This window comes from Marmota monax, unplaced genomic scaffold (assembly GCF_021218885.2).
Source record: "Marmota monax isolate L192 unplaced genomic scaffold, Marmota_monax_Labrador192_F-V1.1 WCK01_AAM20220418_F8-fsc00157, whole genome shotgun sequence".
NCBI classification, from domain to species: Eukaryota; Metazoa; Chordata; class Mammalia; order Rodentia; family Sciuridae; genus Marmota; species Marmota monax.
The window spans coordinates 3789407-3812145 of record NW_026694573.1 but is presented as its reverse complement, the minus strand read 5'-3'; the positions used below and the strand labels follow the sequence as shown (position 1 = coordinate 3812145).

The 22739-nt window shown below is 37.3% G+C and overlaps 1 protein-coding gene across 6 annotated transcripts in view; it reads left to right on the top strand.

Moving 5' to 3' along the window:
* Specc1l (sperm antigen with calponin homology and coiled-coil domains 1 like) overlaps nt 1-22739 on the top strand; it is a 151011-nt gene that overhangs the window by 20817 nt on the left and 107455 nt on the right. For 5 of the 6 annotated variants that reach the window (XM_046421275.2, XM_046421276.2, XM_046421278.2 and 2 more), the window contains one exon: nt 12236-12425. In XM_046421275.2, coding sequence (XP_046277231.1) covers nt 12273-12425 — 153 coding nt within the window. In that variant the 5' untranslated portion in view covers nt 12236-12272. Of the gene's footprint in view, nt 1-4433; nt 4504-12235; nt 12426-22739 lie in introns of all 6 variants that reach the window. The other variant, XM_058571794.1, reaches the window with a different exon arrangement.

The window sequence follows — 22739 nt, the reverse complement described above, 5'->3', positions numbered from 1 at the left end:
ATTGAACTTTGCCTATGGATTCAGACTAAGCAGAGAACCACATGCCTGAAGTAATCTTATCTTTGCTTTTCTTATTCCTGTCTGTTTCAGGCACATTGAATATATGCCTACTTGTACATGTGCAGTTTTTTGACATGACAAGGGTCAGATTTTCCTCTGAGTGTTAGTCCTTGACTTCTAATTGGAATCCCATTCAAAGTCTACCTTTAAAATGTGTACCTTAAATGCACTTTCTGAATGTGAACTATAATTCATGATAAGAAAGATTAAAAACCTGTGTAGATTGAAGAATTCAATTTAGGATCAGTCCATTGCACAATGATTTTCTTAATTAAAACATTTTTACTGGGTTTCTTTAAAAAATTTTTTTTTGATAGGACACGTGATTTTATCAGACTGGTTGTTGGTTTTGATTTCTTTAACATTGTGTTACTCTCCCCTGTAATTCCCTTCAGGAGTTACAGTTTCCCCTTGACTAATTTATTTTCCTTTGTGTTTAAATCTGTTCTTTCTCTCTCCCCTGCCTTATTTATTTATTTATTTATTTATTTATTTATTTTTGTGTGTGTTGTACTGGGAATTGAATTTAGGTGTACTTTGCCACTGAGCTACATACCTAGCCCATTTTATTTTTTATTTTGAGACAGAATCTAAGTTACACAGGCTGGCCTTGAATTTGCAGTCCTCCTGCTTCGGTTTCTCCATGAGCTGGGATTATAGGCACATACCCTTCTCCCCCCTGTGATTCCCACCACCAGGCCCAGTTTGGAATCTGTTCTTGATTTACAATTTTAATGATATCCCTATATTTTAAATATAGAATTTGTGAAATAAGAGATAAATGTACTTAGATTGCTTAGGTCAAAACCCTTTGTGTATTTTTAGTGTCCACTAAAATATTGATAGGCATAAAAAAGCCACAACTAATAAGCAGTTTCTTTCTTTGAAATGTTTTGGTCCCTGGTTCTGAAGGTACAAATCATGAAATAGAATTTTTGGGATGCTGAAAGAAAGATACTAATCTGCCAGACCCAGTGGTGCATGCCTGTAGTTCCAAAGGCTCTGGAGGCGAGCCTCAGCAATTTAGCATGACCCTAAACAGCTCAATGAGACTGGTTTCGAATAAAAAATAAAAAGAGTTTGGGATTTAGGCTAGTGGTATAGTGCCCCTGGGTTAAATCCCCAATACAACAACCAAAAAAAAAAAAAAAAGAAACGAAAGAAGGAAAGAAAGGAAGGTAGGTTAATTTTCAGCTCATCCTCCTCATTTTATAAACAAGACTTATAGAGTCAGGGTGATTTGCTCAAGGTTAGACTGTTCCAGACCTGAGTCTCTTGATTATCATTCTTGTGGACTCTCTACCATATATTTTTGGTATTTCTTGATATGTAATTTTCAGTGGGAAAGAACTAGAAACTAGTGTTTGTTGACATCTATGTGCCATGGTATGTAATTTAATGAAAGCAGCAAGTAAAATAATCTTTTAGTCATTCCTTGTAAAGGGTTTCTCTGACAAAGTGTCTTTTGAGTTGCTGTTTTTATTTTAATAAGGCATTAGTCATACTCGGGGCATGCACTGTGTTTTATAAATTATGATAGCTCACATTTATCTTTTCTTTTCTGTGGGCTGCCACCCCACTAATAGGTTCATTATTCCATTTAATCCTCTCAGCATTGTTGTAAGGTATGTAGTGTTACCAGCCCCCATTTTATATATGAGGAAACTGAGATTTCAGAAAGGTTAAGTAACTTGCCCTGGGGTATAGATACAGAAGTAGAATCTTCTACTTCCTTTTTATTTTAGAAGAGGATACTGAGTGGTTTGAAGTCAGCACTTGTTAGGAGGGAGGCTTATAGATTTCAAGTAAGTATGAAAGTCTCCCAAAGTTTGGAACTTTGAGCTGAATCTGACCATATGAAATATTAACAGATAAAGGCGTCATTTTTTTCAGAATACAAATTGCACGTCTATAAAAAGAAAAGTGGAATATTGTTTGCTGTGCATTTTTTAAAAGTTTTTTTAATACTTATTTTTTTAGTTGTTGAACACAATACATTTATTTTTATTTATTTATTTCTATGTGGTGCTGAGGATCAAACCCAGGGCTTAGCACATGCTAGGCAAGCGTTCCACCGCTGAGCCACAACTCCAGTCCCGAAAGTTTTTTTTTTTTTATGTTTATTTTTTAGTTTTAGGTGGATATAATATCTTTTTATTTATTTATTTTTTAATGTGGTGCTGAGGATTGAGCCCAGGTCCTCATGCATGCTAGGCAAGCACTCTCTACTACTGAGCCACAACCACAGCCCTGCTGTGCAGTTTTTTTCCCTAACATTTCTATGTGTTTTAAAAGTTTCATAATAAAAAGTTAGGGGGAGAAATGAAAGCAGCTTAGCAACAGTTTTTTGGACAAGGACTTCAAAGTATTAGGTTACTGTGAACTCAGTGTGAACCTCTGATAGTGTCTTGAAAAGTAGGCTTTTGTGTGTGTGTGTGTTTGTTTGTTTTTTTTAAGACTAAGAGACCCCAGTGTCTGGATTGAGGGAACTAATAGTCAAGCTATACTTTGAGTTTCCCAGACCAGATCTGTCTAGTACCTGTGCCCCGCTCCAAAGTGCCTGCCTGCTGTGTTGCTGATAGACACAGATGGTGCAGGGAACCAGGAAGAGTGGCTATGGAATTTGTAATACTGAATATGGAGAAGGTCCCACTCAGGGAAGCACCATGACAGTCTTTAGATTCTGGGAGAGCTGTGAAGCAAGAATGGTACTTTTGAGTGTAGAGCTTAGATTGAGGCAGAAAAGGAACGTTATGGAAAAGGAGGCACTTATTCTCATTTTCTTTTACCTCACCATTTTCCATTCTATGCCCCTTCAGTTTATCTGCCATAGCAACCCCAGGTTAATCTTTAGGAACTACAGATCTGACCACCCTACCTTTAATCCCTTTGTGGCTCACTGTCCTGTGTTAGATAAAGTCCAGGATCTGAATGGCCCTCTAGGCCCTTGTCCATTGGTCCTTTGTTTTGATGTATCTGTATTCTAGCCATATCCAAGTCCTTAGAGTTCTTTAGTTGAACCCATGCTTTCTCACACACTTGTGATGTGTACTTATATCCCTATTCCTCCAAAGGCAGAACTAGGGACTAGATCTTTCTCTGGACATTATACCCTCTACATATATTTACCTTGTTTTTTTGGGGGGGTCATTAATAGAATTATAAAAGATGGGGACCTGTTCAGTATTTATTTACATGTTCAATTTTTTTCTTCTAGACCGTAAGCTCCTTAAAGGAGGCATTCCCCCCACTTGGTATCTGTGGGTTCTACAACCTCAGATTGAAAATATTCCCCTCCTTCAAAAATTGCATCTGTACTGAACATGTACTGGTTTTTTCCTTGTCATTGGTTTCTAAACAATATAGTATAATAACTATTTACATAGCATTTACACTGGATTTGGTATTGTAAATAATCTAGACATGATTTAAAATACAAGGGAGAATGTGTGTGGGTTCTTTGCAAATACTACTACTTTTTTTTTGTCGTGGGGATTGAACCCAGAGGCACTTTATCCCTGATCTACATTCCCAGCCCTTTTTATTTTTTGTTTTAAGACAAGGTCTCACTAAGTTGCTTAGGACCTCGCTAAGTTGCTGAGACTGGCCTCAAACTTGCATCTTCCTGCCTCAGGCTGCCAAGCAGTACTACTTCTTTATAGGTAAGGGATTTGAGCATCTATAGATGTTGTTGTTGACAGTAGGGCCCTTGACCAATCCCCCATGAGTATTGAGAGGCAGCTATCGTGTTCTAGTCAACTTTGTATGCCCATATGTTTATTTTCTTTCTGACTAGTTCCCATAGAATTGATGTTTGGGACTGGGTGCAGTGGCACATTCACTATAATTCCAGCAACCTGGGAGGCTGAGGCAGCAAGACCCTGTCTCAAACAATAAAAAGGACTGGGGATATAGCTGTTGGTAGAGCACCCATGAGTTTAAGTTTAATGTTGCAAAAATTACAAAAAATAAATAAGAATTGGGTTGGGGGGCTAGGATTATGGCTCAGTGGTAAAGCGCTTGCCTAACATGCGCGAGGCACTGGGTTTAATCCTCAGCACCACATAAAAATAAATAAAATAAAGGTATTGTGTCCAACTACAACTAAAAAAAATTAAAAAAAAAAAAGGAAAGAATTGGGTTGAATTTGCCTTAGCACAAAATAAGTGTTGAATATTAGTAATGACTTCTAATTTTTTTTACTAGTCAGGTTTCTCTAACAGTAGATGCTTTTAACTGATTTTTTTTTTTTTGTCACTGACATTGCATGTGGGTATCCTATAAGACATTTTTATATGTAAGAAGTCTGTGTTGTTTTTTTTTTTTAAGAGAGAGAGAGAGAATTTTTTTAAAAATATTTATTTATTTTTTAGTTCTCGGCGGACACAACATCTTTGTTTGTATGTGGTGCTGAGGATCGAACCCGGGCCACACGCGTGCCAGGTGAGCGCGCTACCGCTTGAGCCACATCCCCAGCCCCTGTGTTTTGTTTTTTTTTTTTTAAAAAACTTTTTTTAGTTGTAGATGGACACAATACTTTTATTGTATTTATTTATTTATTTATTTATTTTATGTGGTGCTGAGGATCGAACCTCAGTGCCTCACACATGCTAGGCAAGTGCTCCACCACTGAGCTACAACCCCAGCCTTGTGGTTTGATTTTTAAGATGTATTTTACTAACATATGTGTAAGGCAAGAGAAGGCCCTGTTTTGTTTCCCCAGTAGGTTTTAATCATAGTATCTTTTGGTAGATGGAAAGGAAACTCTGGAACTTCCTGTGTGGCTTCAGATGTGTCATTAGGGTTAGGCAGGGCTCCTGGAGCTGTAAATCCTGTCCTGAGTTGCTGGTGAGCACTAAGACATCCTGGTGAGTGTTTGGCCACCCAGACTGCAGCCTTCTAAAATGTAGGGTTTATTTCTATATTGCAAGCAGTTTGTGTCTCCACCCATGCCTAACATGCTATTGTAAATAAAAAAGTAGTATCCATAAATTAATATGGTTTTAGCTAAGAAATTTACATTTATAGCTATAACTTCATACATACTGGTTTAGACCTGACAATAAATTGTTTGCTCTATAAAAGAAAGATTTTATATTAAATAACATGGTAATAGGCCAGGCACAGTGGCGTATGCCTGTGATCCCAGTGGCTAGGGAGGCTCAGACAGGAGGACACAAGTTCAAAGCCAGCCTTAGCAAGACCCTAACTTAGTTAGATCTTAGTGAGATCTGTCTCAAAATAAAAAAACAAAATAAAAAAGGGATGGGGATGTGGCTCAATGGTTGAGCACCCTTGAGTTCAGTCTCGAGTATCCAAATAAAACAAAACATATGGCAGTCAGTATTTCTAATTGAAAAATTTTGGTTAAGAATACCAGTAATTCTGCTGGGGTTGTAGCTCAGTGGTAGAGCGCTTTCCTTGTATGCGTGAGGCACTGGGTTTGATCCTCAGCACCACATAGAAATAAATAAATAAAATAAAGATATTTTGGGGCTGGGATTGTGGCTCAGCGATAGAGCGCTCACCTAGCATACGCAGGGCCCTGGGTTCAATCCTCAGCACCACATAAAAATAAATGAATGGAATGGAGGTGTTGTGTCCAACTACAACAATAAAAAAATAAATAAATAAAAATAAATAAAAAATTAAAAAGTAAAGATTTTTTTTTTAAAAAAGAATATCAGTAATGGACTGGGCTGTAAATCAGTGAAAGAGTAGTGTTTAACAGGCACGAGGCTCAGGTTTCAATTCTCTTTCCCCAAAATGAATCCAGTACTAACCCATAGAGTAAGTGGATAAATCTAGATGAAGCAGATTGAGCAGTATAGTTTTAGTGTTGTTAGAGGTTTTTTTATATCTTGTCTAATAGTCATTGAGATCAAAGGTTGCATATTCCTAAGGAAGTGCTCTTGTATGGGTACAATTGAGGCCTTATGAAGCAGCAGAGAGGGACTGGGGTTTGGATTTAGTCTACTGTCACTTCTGAATAATTGACCTAGGAGAGCTTCTTACCTGATGCTCAATTTCTTCATTTATACATTCCCACAAGAATGGGCTATTGTGAGGATTCAGTAACCTGTACTAGGTACTGCACGGGACATGGTACCTGCTATCCCCTGCTTGGAAGAGGCTTGAGGCGGCCCTAGAAAGCCTATGGCTTTCTTTCTAATTTTGAGAACACTGCATCTGTTTTTAAGTTTTTTTTTTTAAATTATTTGACAATTACATGTGACGTATTTGATGGATTATCATAAAGTGAGATTATTCCTAGGACATGGAAACAGGATTCACAGTGTTTTTGTGAGGAAAACTGCTTTTTATTCCTTTCAGACTGTGATTTGGCTATAAACTGGAGGTGTTTGATGCTGGTTGACGGCACCCTTCAGGAAGGTTGGGGAAGGGGAATAGTAACTTTTACCATACTCCTGTTTTCAGTGTTTAGGCACTAGAAGTGCTGTGAACTGTTCTGGTCCTTTGTTTCCACTCTGAAATCTCTCATATACCCAGAGGGCTCTAGGTAAGGGTCTTGCTAGACCCTTTTCTTTTTTGGGGGGTACCGGGGATTGGATTCAGGGACACTCAGCCACTGAGTCACATCTCCAGCCCTATTTTGTATTTTATTTAGAGACATGGTCTCACTGAGTTGATTAGCACTTTGCTTTTGCTTAGGTTGGCTTTGAACTTGCAGTCCTCCTGCCTCAGCCTCCTGAGCCATGGAGATTACAGGCGTGCGCCACCGTGCAGAGTGGGGGACCTAGTGTATACTCATGAATCTGTTTTGTGAATCCTTGCTCTTAATAGGGGTCATTTTGGACATTTGGGATAGCATTTTCAGTTGTCTTAATGGTTGATGGATGTTGTTGAGCATTTAATAGGTAAGGAGCATAGAATTCTAGTCTTAATATAATGATAGTTCTGCAAAAAGGAGATTTCCTTGTGCTCTCTACTGCTTTATAATATCTTGCTAAATAATTTATATAGACAGAAAAAAAAAACCTGCTAATGACTAAGCCTAAATTCTAACTCTATTTTACATAAAGCATTTTTTAAAAAAAATACATTTTTATATTAATGAAATTTTTAGGGAATGGAATTAATTACTACAGACATAGAGGGGAAATTCCTTTGTTTTGTTTGTATATTTACCAAATAAGTCGGGGTTCTCCTGGGAAACAGAACCAATAGGAAATGGATCCCTGTAATCCCAGCTACTTGGGAGACTGAGGCAGGAAGATCACAAGTTCAAGGTCAGCCTGGGCAACTTAGCAAGATCCTGTCTCAAAATAAAATTTAAAAAGTGGACTGGGAATGTAGCCGCTCAGTGGTAGAGTACTTGTCTAGGAAGTGCAAGGCCCTGTGTTTAATCCCTAATTAAGAAAATAAACAAAAAGTCTATGTGTGTGTGTGTGTGTGTGTGTGTGTGTGTGTGTATATATATATATATATATATATATGAATATGATATTTATTTTAAGGAATTGGCTCATGTCATGACAGAGAATAAAGAAAGTCCCAAGATCTGCAGTTGACATAACTAGAGACCTAGGAGAATTGATGGTGGTGTTCTAGTTTGGGTTCCCAGACCTAAGAACCAGGGGACCTAATGGTATAAATTTTAATCTGAAAGCTGACAGAACCTTATTCAGCCTTTTGGTGCTATGCTGGTCTTCGGTTGATTGGGTCCTCTAACCCCACATTAGGGAGGTTAATCTGTTTTATCCCATCAACCCATTAAAGTATTAATTTCATCCAATGATACATTCACAGACATACCCAGAATAGTGTTTGACCAAATGGCTGGGCATCCTTTGGCTTAGACTAATTGACATAACAATCATCACACTAGAGTGGGTCATCTTTTTAGAAAAGTATTGATGGCATTCCTGATGATAGTGTGGTATCTGAGTTACTACTACCACATGCCCAAATCAAGATTATTTATAGCTGCCAAATTCACAATGATTGAGTTTAGAGCTATAGATTTCTGACTCTTTTATTCTTAGTATATAGCCCTCTCTGAAAATCTACATATTGAAATTCATATGATTTGGGAGGATGAGGCAAGAGGATCGCAAATTCAAAGCCAGACTCAGCAATTCAGTGAGACCCTAAGCAGCTTAGCAAGACCCTGTCTCAAAATAAAAAGAATAAAGAGTGGGCTAGGGTGGTTGTTCAGTGGTTCAGCACCTCTAGGTTAAATTCCTGGTATACACACACACACACACACACACAAAAATTATTTTTGTTATGAATTTTATTTTTAGTTTCTGTGTTCTATAGATGTATTTAAAAATATGTATTAGGTTGTCTCTGAATTTTGTTAGGATAGTAAAGGTGTGTTTTACATGATTTTTTTATTGCTTGATTGATTGATCATGGTACTAGGGAATGAACCTAGGGGTGCTTTGGCACTAAGCTATACCCCCAATCCTTTTTATTTTGAGACAGAGTCTCATTGAGTTACTGAGACTGGCCTTGAACTTGTGATTCTCCCAAGTTGCTGGGATTATAGTTGCTGGCATGCACCACCTGACATTATATAGTTATTAAAGAAGGGGGATTTTGAGTCTGATGCAGGTGAATACCACTGGTCTAAAATACCTCAAGCTGTCAGCCTCCTAGAATAGTCTATATCTCAGTATCTTTGACTTTTCTACTGTGCTTTTTGTTTCATCTAAGATCTTGCAAAACCATAGTCCTCCTCATAGAGTGTTTTATAGTGTTGGGATTTGTTTTCCAGAAATCCTTGTTCAGTGTTATTTATTAGTTTTCTTCTTAATTACAGCTTTATTAAGATATAATTCATTTGTCAACAGTTTACTTGTTTAAAGTGTAAAATTTTAGTGTTTTTTAGTTTATTCACAGAGTTATATAACTATTGCCACAATCTAATTTTAGGTCTTTGTGTCATCCCCCAAAAGAAATCTTATATTCATTAGCAGTCAGTTTCTGTTTCCCTACCTCTAACCCCTGGCAGTTGTTAATCTACTTTTAATTGTATGTGTTTGCCTATTCTAAATAATTGATATAAATTGAATTATAAAATATGTGATCCCTTACATCTGGCTTTTGTGTAGTATGTTTTCAAGATTCATCCGTGTTGTAACATGTATTTGTACTTCATTCTTTTTTATTGCCCAATAATATTCTATTGGCATGGAATGGGAATTAGATGGATTCATTACATTTTGTTTGTGGCCATTGGGTGGATATACTTTGTTTTGCTTATTTATAAGTTGATGGACACTTGGAATTAAAGCAAAGTTATTTAGTATGCAGAAAGCATGTAAATATATGTGTCTAATTAAGTAACAAATATATGCCAATAATTAAAAAATAATTTAAATGTTTTTTTTTTTAAAAATATTTATTTATTTATTTTTTATTTTTTGGCGGACACAACATCTTTGTTTGTATGTGGTGCTGAGGATCGAACCCGGGCCGAACGCATGCCAGGCGAGCGCACTACCGCTTGAGCCACATCCCCAGCCCGTAATTTAAATGTTAACAAGGAGTTCTATTGTAGTTATTTGGGAGAATTCAGGGGAGACTGTTTGGGTTGTTTCCATTTTGGAGCTATGATAAATAATGTCCCTATGATCATTTGTGCATAAATGTTTTTTAGTGTGTGTGTATAAGTTTTTGAGTGGACAAATATTTTCATTTTTCATGGTGTACATCTAGGAGTAGAGTTGTTGAGGTCATATAGTAGCTGCCATTTGACGAAATGCCATACTGTTTTCCAAAGCCGAAATGCCATTCTCATTCCCACCAGCAGTGTATAGGGATTCTAGTTACTGTATGTACTTTCTAAAATTTGTGTTTATCTTTTTGATTATAGCCATTCTGGTGAGTGTGAAGTGGTAGTTAAATTTTAATTTTGGGACAGTGACAGCAGCAGGAAAGGCAGTCTGTTGTATTGTTCAATGTGGTAGCCACCAGCTGCATGCAACTTTAAATTTAAATTAAGAAAAATTTAAAATTCAATCCCTCAGTTACACTAGCCACTTTTTAGAATGCTTAGTTGCCATTAAGTGTCCCCTAGTGGCTACCCTGTTAGTGCAGTTAGATACTTAAAATATTATCATTATCGCAGTGAGTTCTGTTAGATAATGTTGGTCTAGAAAATGTCAGTTTTACAGGGCTGAAAGAGTAGTCACAGAATGGTAGAGAATCTGACAGGTGTAGTAGAAAGGAATGCAGCATGGAATTTGGAGGAAAGAAGGAAATTTCTAAGAACCATATATAAGGCAAAGAAAGATGTAGGAGAAGCTTAAAAGTGGGTAGTTGAAGGAAAAGTTTTTAGAACTTGATTTGACTTTCTTTTTTTAAATATTTTTTAGTTTCAATGGACCTTTATTTTTTTATTTATTTTTATGTGGTGGTGAGAATTGAACCCAGTGCATCATGCATGCTAGGTAAGCGTATTTAGTATTTAGTATTGTCTGGGAACATGTAGGACATAGATGTAGACTGCCCTTAGTCTGGGCAGATTATTCAAATGGGAAAGGAGAGAGAGAGCAAAAGAGTTGGTTAAGAGTGGATACGTTGGGCTGGGGTTGTGGCTCAGCAGTAGAGTGTTCGCCTAGCATGTGTGAAGCTCTGGGTTCAATCCTCAGCACCACATAAAAATAAATAAATAAAATAAAGGTATTGTATCCAACTACAACTAAAAAAATACTTAAAAAAATATCAAAGAGTGGATAAGTTGTGAGGCTGGGGTTGTGGCTCAGTGGTAGAGTGCTTGCCTAGGCAGTTGGGGAAGAGCTAAAGAAGAGTCTCTGAGGTTTTGCTGTGTTTTGGTGCATTCTTTTTGCTCCAAAGCCTTATGTCAAGAGTTGAACAGAGGCTCCTTGACCCTGTCTTTCCGTTCTGGCCACCGTCCCAGTTGTGTTGTGTCATGTCAAGCCAGGTAAACCTGGAGCATTGGAGCACAGTATAGGTAAAACATTCAGTAAGGCTATTGAAATGAGCCTTTTCTTTTCCAAAATGTTGCTCTGTTTGAGTGTTCATAAAACAGACCAACCTCTTTTTGTGCTCAATATGGTTTCTTAGAGTCATCATGGTACATAAAATCACCTCATGTTCAAAATAGTCTTTCATTTTGTTAATTATATTAGCCTGTCCAAAATGATCTAGGCAAGGTATCTTTCATAATGTGATGTTATTATACAGACTGTTCTTCTAGCTCAGTTAACAAATGTATATTTAAGGACTTAAATTTGGCTTCAGTTTTGTGTGTTATTCCAAGTCCTCTTAGCTGTGATCAATTATATACCACTTATGTGGAAGAATTGTTATATGCCATACAGATAAGTAAAATGGCCTTATTTCCTGAACCAATAATTGAGGCTAATGCTTTGATAAAGAATTTCTGTGCTGCCTCTTAATAAAAAAGGTATGCTGGAGAATATATTTAGATTCTGAATGTTGGGATTTCTGGGATATTCTGCTGGCTGATATGGGAATATCACAACAAATATCTGAAATTAGAATTTTGCTAGATAATTTGAAAAGTATGATCACTCCCACAGAATGGCTAATTCCCAAATGTCAAGATGATTATTGCTAAGCTGGGATTGTGGCTAAGTGGTAGAGCACTTGCCTCATATGGGTAAGACACTGGGTTCCAATCTCAGCAATTCATATAAATAAATGAATAAAATAAAGGTTCATCAACTAAAAAAAATGTAAAAAGGATGATTATTGCTTTGTTAAATGCTGAAGACAATTTGTACGCCGGCACTGCATATAATAGGATATTCTTTTTACTGAATGAACTAGAATCCACAAAATAATTTAAAATTAGTAGTAGTCAAGCCATGCCTATAATCCCAATTACTTGTAAGGTAGATGCAGGACAATTCCAAGTTCAAGGCCAGCCTTAGCAACTTAGTGAAACCCTAACTCAAAATTAAAAAATAGAAAAGGGCCAGGGATGTAGCTCAGTGGTAAAGTACCCTGGGTTCAATACCAAAACAACAACAACAACAAAAAGTAATATTCACGGAGGAAGCCTTGAAAATAGGACTCATTCTGATAAGCAAATCTAAGAATTTTTCAACATTTACAATCTTACTTATCACATGGTAAATTTCTTTAAAAACAAAAACTTAAAGAGCTCTCTTCCAGTTTTCTCAGTGTAATGCCATTATGCCATTTCTTTCTGCAGATTTGATTGTAAATGCATCACGGAGAGGCATCCCAGAATGAAGAAAGCAAGCAGGAGTGTTGGCTCAGTGCCTAAACTGTCTGGAACAAGTAAAACACAAACAGTAGAAAAAATTAAGTCTGAAAACAGCTCTTCAGCATCTACAGGAGGCAAACTTGTAAAATCTGGAACAGCAGCATCACTGTCAAAGGTATTCTCATGGATTTTAGGAGGGATATATTTTAATATGACCTTGGATTTATTAAATACATGTTATTTAGGAGTTGTCCTTTCCTGGCACTCAGAACACACAGCCTTTGAAGAGAGCTTATAGTAGCTGGCCTTAATTGGTGTTTTGGTTTTATGAATGATCTAAATAATAGTGTGAAACAAATAATTGAGGGTCAGGGCTGGGGTTGTGGCTCAGTGGTAGAGCACTTGCCTAGCTTGTGCTAGGCACTGGGTTCGATTCTCAGCATCGCATATAAATAAATAAAATATGGCTGGGGTTGTGGTTCAGCATTAGAGTGCTTGCCTAGCGTGTGCTAGGCCCTGGGTTTGATCCTCAGCACCACATAAAAATAAATAAATAAAGGTATTGGGCCCAACTACAACTAAAAACAAACAAACAAACAAACAAATAAATAAATGTATGTCCTTTGACAACTAAAAAATAAATAATAATTGAGGGTGCCTTGTGCAGGGTGTTGTGCTCGTGTTAGCTAGGAGTAAAGTCAGCCTTCAGGGAGCTTGTGAAGTAAAGGATGGAGGTGAGGTACAAATATGAATAACTGAAATGAGTGGAAAATGTCATATGTCCTAGGGAAGTAGTAGTAATTTCAAGTAGGAAGATATTGTTTCTTGCCTGGGAAGGTTTTGTGAATAGAATGTGTAAACCAAATCTTAAAGCATGACTGGTTATAGCATTCCCGTGATCCCTAGACAGGAGTTCTTAGCCCCTTTACACACATAAAATGTTCTTTTTCTCTGGTATTTCCATCTGATCTAGTATTAACCCTAGTTAAAATTGGGGATTTTAATTTAGTAAGAGCATAATTAGTTTCCTTTAAACTCCTTATAGACCAGAATAATTTTTCTTTTTTTTTTTGTATAGCATAGTAATTAGACCATGGGTGTTGGGAAAAACAGACCTGAGCTTAGTACCTGTTTCATAGGACTGTGGTCATCATTAAATGAGGGAATGTATGAATGTGGATGGCCCAGAGCTTGGCACAAGGCAATGCTTAGTAGAGCTCCCCCTCACCCCTTGTGGTGCTAGGGATTGAACCCAGGGCCTTGTGCATATTAGGCAAGCACTCTAGCACTGAGCTATACATCCCAGGCAGTAGCATTTTTATTAGTTAGATCTAGAAACTTTTCTCTAGTCCAGGATTGAGGAGTTTTCCCATGGGGTGTTCTTAGTGTCGATGTTATTTGGGCCATCCAAGGGATAAGCTTGCTCCATGACACTTACTTGCTGGTCCAGTCTTTGACATTATTGCACAGAAATCCACAGTATTCTAGCTATCTCAAAAGTTAATTTGTTCTGTTCTTCATTTTTTTGTTTTAGGGTTGTTGAGTTTTGGGTAGAAATTTTGCCTGTATGCAGAAAGCCAGAAGGGGGTTTGTGCTAGTCTGGTAGGGAAAAAAACCAAGTATGGCCAGAAACATGATCCATTTAAAAGTCTTTTGTTTGTCAGAGACTGGATAGATTATGAATTAATTATTTTAAGAAGCACCTCAGAGGAATAGCTCATGAGGAACTTCCTTACATGTGTTGAAAGATCTAGCAGGAAATGCTGGTTTTTCTGTTCCAAGATTGTTGCATCTTGGCTGAGACTGTAGTTCAGTGGAAGAACACTTGCCTAGCAAGTGTGAGGGCCCTGAGTTCGATCCTCAGCACCACATAAAAATAAATAAATAGAATAAAGGTGAAAAAAATTTCTTTCTCTTTTCTTTTTTTTTTTTTTTTGTACTGGGAACATGCTATCTGTGAGCTTATCCCCAGCCCGTTTTTTTTTTTGTTTTTTTTTTTTATTGGTTGTTCAAAACATTACAATGCTCTTGACATATCATATTTCATACATTTGATTCAAGTGGGTTATGAACTCCCATTTTTACCACACATACAGATTGCAGATTCACATTGGTTACACATCCAGGTTTATACATACTGCCATACTAGTGTCTATTGTATTTTGCTGCCTTAAAAAGAAAAAAAAAGAAAGATTGTTGCAAATGAACCCAGACTAATTCTATAGGTTTAAAGAAGCCCTCAATTTTTCTTCTTGCTGTAGTCCTAATGAATTGCTAGTAGTTATCCTATGGCCTGAAGGATGGTACCAGGAATAGACCTTTGCCCTATTTCTGTTAGCTGAATCAACATCCAGAAGTATTTCCTTGGTAGCAGTGCCACCACTCTTTTTTGTAAGATATGTGGCATTTCTGATGTAACTAGTTACTCAGTTACTGGGGCTATCTTCAGAGTGGAGTACCTGTGTGACTGAGTGACCTGTTATTTATGTGACTGGAAGAACAGGTTGAAATGTTGGCATTGGATGTGCATTGCTGCCTTCCTTCTGTGGCCTCTTCATCTGTGGCAAGCAGTGTCTTTGAAGATTTACTATGGACTGTGCACTGAGCAGGCATGGTACCTCTTCTGAGGTGTGGATCTGGAATTGCTAGTAGTTTGGTCTTAAACAGTGAGTATGTTTCCATTATAAAGCAGAATGTATACCTGCTCTTGCCAGTACATGCCTGCTGTTCATACGTTTGGCTCTGCTACTTTGGCAGGTTTGTGTAAGTAAGTGTGTGTGTGTGTATGTGTGTGTGTGTGTGCGCGCGCGCGTGTGTGTGTGCGTGTGTGGTGTAGTTAGTGGGAAAGGTCAGGTGAGAAGTAAAATTATTTCGAAACATTTTGCCAGGGATTGGAGCAATTATTTTCATCTTAAAAAGAGGGTGGGGGAAGTTATTGATTAGAAATTGAAGTAAGAAGAGACAGAAGGAAAGAAGAAAATTATGAAAATGAACAGAAAAATTGAAAATATTCATGGGCTTTGAGGGCCTGTGGGTGTAGATCAGTTCTAGAGTGCTAATTGAGCATGTTTGAAGTCCCAGGATTGATTACCTAGCACTACAAAAAAAGGACAGGGTGCTTTGAGACTTTTCATATTTGAGTGTTATTTTATTTTTCTGAGTTTTCTTATTTCATCTTTTCTTGGCACATGCTGCCACTCACAGCATGAATTCCTGTAACTATGATGGAATATTGATGATTAACCAGTGTTTAGCTTTTAATTATTTAGACACCTTGTACACACACTCGTCTATTCATGTGTAGACACCCAAACTTATGTATCTGTCACTGCTCAATATTCTCACAATCTCTTTCTTACAATATGCATTTTTCCACTTGTTTTATTTCAAATGTTGTTTGAAGCTAGAACTAGTTGAGAGGAGAAAGGACACTTGATCCAGAAGACCTCACTAATGATTAAGGCTTTTGTAAGTATAAAATGAAGTACTGCTGCTGTTCATGTTGAGGTTTGGGCAGGTTGTACTCACTCTTTTCAGGAGCTGTGACATCTGGTTTAATTCTTTGTCATAGTCAGTAGAGAGGATTCTTTTCCATGTTGAGGTAGTCTCCAAACCTCTGTACCTTTCAGGGTTTTTGTATACTAGTCAGGAGTTGATGGTTAGTGCTTATAGAAGTAATAAACTTTTTCTTTATTCTGGAGAATATTTTTTCCTAAAAATTGATAAATGTGAATTAATAAGCTTCAGTCACAATCTAAGTAATTGGTAACTTTCAATGACTATTTGTGATTTATTTTTTTATGATCATAATCTGTAGTATAAAAGTTATTAGGGCTAAAGGTGTGGCTCATTGTTAACCATCTGAACAATCCATCTCTTAAATTTGAAAGGTAAAGCTCGATGAAAGCTAAATTTGAGCTTAAGATGTAGACTGAGAAACTTAAGTCTTTTTTTTTTTTTTTAATTTTTTTTTATTGGTTGTTCAAAACATTATAAAGCTCTTGACATATCATATTTCATACATTAGATTCAAGTTGGTTATGAACTCCCAATTTTACCCCAAATACAGCTTGCAGAATCACATCGGTTACACATCCACATTTTTACATAATGCCCTATTAGTAACTGTTGTATTCTGCTACCTTTCCTATCCTCTACCATCCCCCCTCCCTCCCCTCCCATCTTCTCTCTCTACCCCATCCACTGTAATTCATATCTCTCCTTGTTTATTTTCCCATTCCCCTCACAACCTCTTATATGTAATTTTGTATAACAATGAGGGTCTCCCTCCATTACCATGCAATTTCCCTTTTCTCTCCCTTTCCATCCCACCTCATGTATCTGTTTAATGTTAATCTTTTCTTCCTGCTCTTCCTCCCTGCTCTGTTCTTAGTTGCTCTCATTATATCAAAGAAGACATTTGGTATTTGTTTTTTAGGGATTGGCTAGCTTCACTAAGCATAATCTGCTCTAGTGCCATCCATTTCCCTGCAAATTCTATGATTTTGTCATTTTTTAGTGCTGCGTAATACTCCATGGTGTATAAATGCCACATTTTTTTTTATCCATTCATCTATTGAAGGGCATCTGGGTTGGTTCCACAGTCTAGCAATTGTGAATTGTGCTGCTATGAACATCGATGTAGCAGTATCCCTGTAGTACGCTCTTTTAAGGTCTTCAGGGAAAAGTCCAAGAAGGGCAATAGCTGGGTCAAATGGTGGTTCCATTCCCAGCTTTCCCAGGAGTCTCCATACTGTTTTCCAGATTGGCCGCACCAGTTTGCAGTCCCACCAGCAATGTACAAGAGTACCCTTTTCCCCACATCCTCTCCAGCACTTGTTGTTGTTTGACTTCATAATGGCTGCCAATCTTACTGGAGTGAGATGGTATCTTAGGGTGGTTTTGATTTGCATTTCTCTGACTGCTAGAGATGGTGAGCATTTTTTCATGTACTTGTTGATTGATTGTATGTCCTTCTCTGAGAAGTGTCTGTTCAGGTCTTTGGCCCATTTGTTGATTGGGTTATTTGTTTTCTTATTGTTTAATTTTTTGAGTTCTTTGTATACTCTGGATATTAGGGCTCTATCTGAAGTGTGAGGAGTAAAAATTTGTTCCCATGATGTAGGATCTCTATTTACCTCTTTTATTGTTTCTCTTGCTGAGAGAAAACTTTTCAGTTTAAGTAAGTCCCATTTGTTGATTTTTGTTATCAACTTTTGTGCTATGGGTGTCCTATTAAGGAATTTGGAGCCCGACCCTGCAATATGTAGATCGGAGCCAACTTTTTCTTCTATCAGACGCAGAGTCTCTGATTTGATATCTAGCTCCTTGATCCACTTTGAGTTAACTTTTGTGCATGGCGAGAGGAGGGGATTCAGTTTCATTTTGTTGCATATGGATTTCCAGTTTTCCCAGCACCATTTGTTGAAGATGCTATCCTCCCTCCATTGCATGCTTTTAGCTCCTTTTTCAAATATAAGATAGTTGTAGCTTTGTTGATTAGTCTCTGTGTCCTCTATTCTGTACCATTGGTCCACCCTCCTGTTTTGGTACCAGTACCATGCTGTTTTTGTTACTATTGCTCTGTAATATAGTTTGAAGTCTGGTATCGCTATACCACCTGATTCACACTTCCTGCTTAGAATTGCTTTTGCTATTCTGGGTCTTTTATTTTTCCATATGAATTTCATGATTGCTTTATCCATTTCTACAAGAAATGCCGTTGGGATTTTGATTGGCATTGCATTAAACCTATAGAGAACTTTTGGTAATATCGCCATTTTGATGATGTTAGTTCTGCCTATCCATGAACAGGGTATATTTTTCCATCTTCTAAGATCTTCTTCTACTTCTCTTTTTAGGGTTTTGTAGTTTTCATTATATAAATCTTTCACCTCTTTTGTTAGGTTGATTCCCAAGTATTTTATTTTTTTTGAGGATATTGTGAATGGAGTGTTTTTCCTCATTTCCGTTTCAGAAGTTTTGTCGCTGATATACAGAAATGCCTTTGATTTATGCGTGTTGATTTTATATCCTGCCACTTTGCTGAATTCATTTATTAGTTCTAGTAGTTTTTTTGTAGACCCTTTTGGGTCTTCTAGGTATAGAATCATGTCATCTGCAAATAGTGATAATTTAAGTTCTTCCTTTCCTATTTTTATGCCTTTAATTTCTTTCATCTGTCTAATTGCTCTGGCCAGTGTTTCGAGAACTATATTGAATAGAAGTGGTGATAGAGGGCATCCCTGTCTTGTTCCAGATTTTAGGGGGAATGCCTTCAATTTTTCTCCATTGAGAATGATGCTAGCCTGAGGCTTAGCATAGATAGCTTTTACAGTGTCGAGGTAAGTTCCTGTTATCCCTAGTTTTTCTAATGTTTTGAACATAAAGGGATGCTGTACTTTGTCGAATGCTTTTTCTGCGTCTATTGAGATGATCATATGGTTCTTATTTTTAAGTCTATTGATGTGGTGAATAACATTTATTGATTTCCGTATATTGAACCATCCTTGCATCCCAGGGATGAATCCTACTTGATCATGGTGCACAATTTTTTTGATGTGCCTTTGTATCCGATTCGCCAGAATTTTATTGAGGATTTTTGCATCTATGTTCATCAGAGATATTGGTCTGTAGTTTTCTTTCTTTGAGGTGTCTTTGTCTGGTTTCGGAATCAGGGTGATGTTGGCCTCATAGAATGAATTTGGCAGAGCTCCTTCTTTTTCTATTTCCTGAAATAACTTGAAAAGTATTGGTATTAATTCTTCCTTAAAGGTTTTGTAAAACTCCGCTGTATACCCATCCGGTCCTGGGCTTTTCTTGGTTGGAAGTCTTTTGATTGCTTCTTCTATTTCATCTATTGTTATTGGTCTGTTTAAGTTGTGAGTATCCTCCTGACTCAGTCTGGGCAAATCATATGACTTAAGGAATTTATCAATGTCTTCACTATCTTCTATTTTATTGGAATATAGGTTTTCAAAATAATTTCTAATTGTCTTCTGTATTTCTGTAGTGTCTGTTGTGATATTGCCTTTTTCATCCCGTATGTTAGTGATTTGAGTTCTCTCTCTTCTTCTCTTCGTTAGCATGGCTAAGGGTCTGTCGATCTTATTTATTTTTTCAAAGAACCAACTTTTAGTTTTGTTAATTGTTTCAATAGTTTCTTTTGTTTCAATTTCATTGATTTCCGCTCTGATTTTAATTATTTCTTGCCTTCTGCTACATTTGCTGTTGTTTTGCTCTTCCTTTTCTAGGGCTTTGAGATGAAGTGTGAGCTCATTTATTTGTTGGTTTTTCCTTTTTTTGAGGAATGACCTCCAAGCGATGAATTTCCCTCTTAAAACTGCTTTCATTGTGTCCCATAGATTCCGATATGTTGTGTCTGTATTTTCATTTATCTCTAAGAATTTTTTGATTTCTTCCTTTATGTCTTCTGTAACCCATTGATCATTCAGTAACATATTGTTCATTTTCCATGTGATGTAGGATTTTTCCTTCCGTCTTTTATCATTGATTTCCAGTTTCATTCCATTATGATCAGATAAAATGCATGGTATTATCTCCACCCCTGTATATTTACTGAGGGTTGCCCTATGGCATAATATATGGTCTATTTTTGAGGAGGATCCATGTGCTGCTGAGAAAAAAGTATATCCACTTGATGATGGTTGATATATTCTATATATGTCAGTTAAGTCTAGGTTGTTGATTGTGATATTGAGTTCTATAGTTTCTTTATTCAGCTTTTGTTTGGAGGATCTGTCCAATTGTGAGAGAGGTGTGTTGAAGTCACCCATAATTATTGTGTTGTGGTCTATTTGATTCTTGAACTTGAGGAGAATTTGTTTTATGAACGTCGCAGCACCATTATTTGGTGCATAAATATTGATAATTGTTATGTCTTGTTGGTGAATGGTTCCTTTTAACAGTATATAATGTCCTTCCTTATCCCTTTCTGATTAATTTAGTCTTGAAGTCAATTTTATTCGATATGAGGATGGCCACCCCTGCTTGCTTACGAGGACCGTGTGCATGGTATATTTTTTCCCAACCTTTCACCTTCAGCCTGTGTATGTCTTTTCCAATCAGATGTGTCTCCTGGAGGCAGCATATTGTTGGATTTGTTTTTTTAATCCATGTTACCAGCCTATGTCGCTTTATTGGAGAGTTTAAGCCATTAATGTTTAGAGTTACTATTGATATATGGTTTGTACTTCCAGCCATGTTTGATTATTTATCTTCTTTTTTTTTTTTTTAATTTAGTTTGTTTCTCCATGGTTAGCTTTCCCCCCGCCCTCTGTCTTTATAGAGGCACTTCCCACTGATGGTTTTGGTTATTGTTTTTCATTTCTTCCTCGTGTAGTGTTTTGCTCAAGATGCTTTGCAATGCTGGTTTTCTGGCTGCAAATTCTTTTAGCTTTTGTTTATCATGAAAGATTTTTATTTCGTTATCGTACCTGAAGCTTAATTTTGCTGGATACAGAATTCTTGGTTGGCATCCATTGTCTTTCAGTGTTTGAAATACGTTGTTCCAGGATCTTCTCGCTTTCAGCGTCTGTGATGAAAAATCCATTGTTAACCTTATTGGTTTACCCCTGAATGTAATCTGCCTCCTTTCTCTTGTAGCTTTTAGTATTTTCTCTTTGTTCTGTATATTGGATATCTTCATAACAATGTGTCTTGACGTTGGTCTACTGTGATTTTGTGTGCTCGGTGTCCTGTATGCATCTACAATTTGTATATCCGTTTCCTTTTTTATTTCTGGAAAGTTTTCTGTAATTATTTCTTTCAGCAGGTTACTCATTCCCTTGGTTTGAATCTCTGTACCTTCTTCTATCCCGATGACTCGTAGGTTTGGTTTCTTTATGTTATCCCATATCTCTTGGATGTTTTTCTCATGGTTTTTAACCAGCCTTTCTGAGTTGGCTAGGCTCTTTTCAAGATGATATATTTTGTCTTCATTATCTGATGTTCTGGCTTCTACTTGCTCCACTCTGTTAGTGATACTCTCAATTGAGTTTTTAATTTGGTTTATCGTTTCCTTCATTTCTAGAATTATTGTTTGGTTTTTTTTTATAATCTCAATCTCCTGATAAAGATGCTTAACTTCTTCTTTTATCTGTCTATGTAATTCATTTTCAAAGTGTTCTTTCACTGTTTGGATTTGCTGTCTCGTATCTTCTTTAAGGTTCCATTCCATCTGTCTAAGGTATTCCTTGAGTTCTTTATATGACCATTTTTCTGCTGACTCTAGGTCCTCCTGAATATTTAGGCTGTCCTTCATTGTTTGTACTCCTTTTCTTCCTTGCTTTTTTATGCTGCTCATGTTACTTCTTGTTCTGTTTGACTGCTGAGTTACTGTTTACTCTTATAGATTTATTTGATGCTTGAGAGGAAAGATATTAGAAGGGAAGGGAAGAAGTCACTAAAGAGAATGAGAGTAGGCAGGTAGAATTCAAGGAAGGGGGAATAAGAAGATTGAAAAGAAATGAAAAGACAAAAGAAACAAGAATAACAAAGATTAGATAATAAAGAAAGAAAGAAAAGACGAAAAAAAATTTAACAAAAATAATAGTAATAATAAAAAATGAAAATTAAAATTAAAAAAAAATAATAATAATAAAATTTAAAAAAATTAAAAAAAATAGAAACATTGAAAAAAAATTAAAGAACAACAACAAATAAAAATTGAAAATGAAAGAAAAAGAAGAAAAAAAAAGAAAAAAAAAAGAAAAAGAAAAGAAAAAAATGATAATAATAATAATAATAAATGCAGTCCTAGAGTTCTATTAACTTCTCTTCCAGTAGGTGGAGCTGTGCCCACTGGGCCAAGCTTCTCCTCTCAATAGGTGGGAACCATTCACTGTGCAGCAGCTCTTTCTCCTAGACTGGGCGGGTCTCCAATCCTGAGTGTCTAGGGCCTTGTCTTGTGTTTCCTCAAGCCAGGCCGTGCTCACCTGTGGCGCTCACCACAATACTGGCTACACGCCAGGTCTGCTGCTCCTGGGAGCCCTGTTTTCATGAACACCTGGGCTCACTCTCCCTGTTTGCCTCCCTCAGACCCTAAGTTTGTAGAGCTTGGGGCTGAGATCCCCCAGCGAATTTGCTTGCCCTCCTGTAGCCACGCCCCCGGTAGCTGGTGCAAGAGACCTCAGTTGTCAGCACTGGTGGGAGCGGTAGCCGGGAGTTCCGCGCCGCGAGTCCCGCGCCACTCCTGATTCCCTCGGTCTGGTTATTGCGTTCACAGGAGAGCTGGGAGTGGCCCTTAAGGTTTCCCCGCTGTGTGGAGAGAGATGGCTAGGGGATTACACACCTGTCGCGCTGGTTTCAATGCAGTTATCTCCTCCGCCCGTGACGCCATTTCTCTGCCATGGTGATATCCCATGCAAATGGTGACCGTTTGTTCCCTTTGCCGGATGACCAATGCAACGGGTGGGTCCTGACTGTCTCTCCCAATCCCCGTTTCAGTCCTGTGGCCACTGCCTATGAA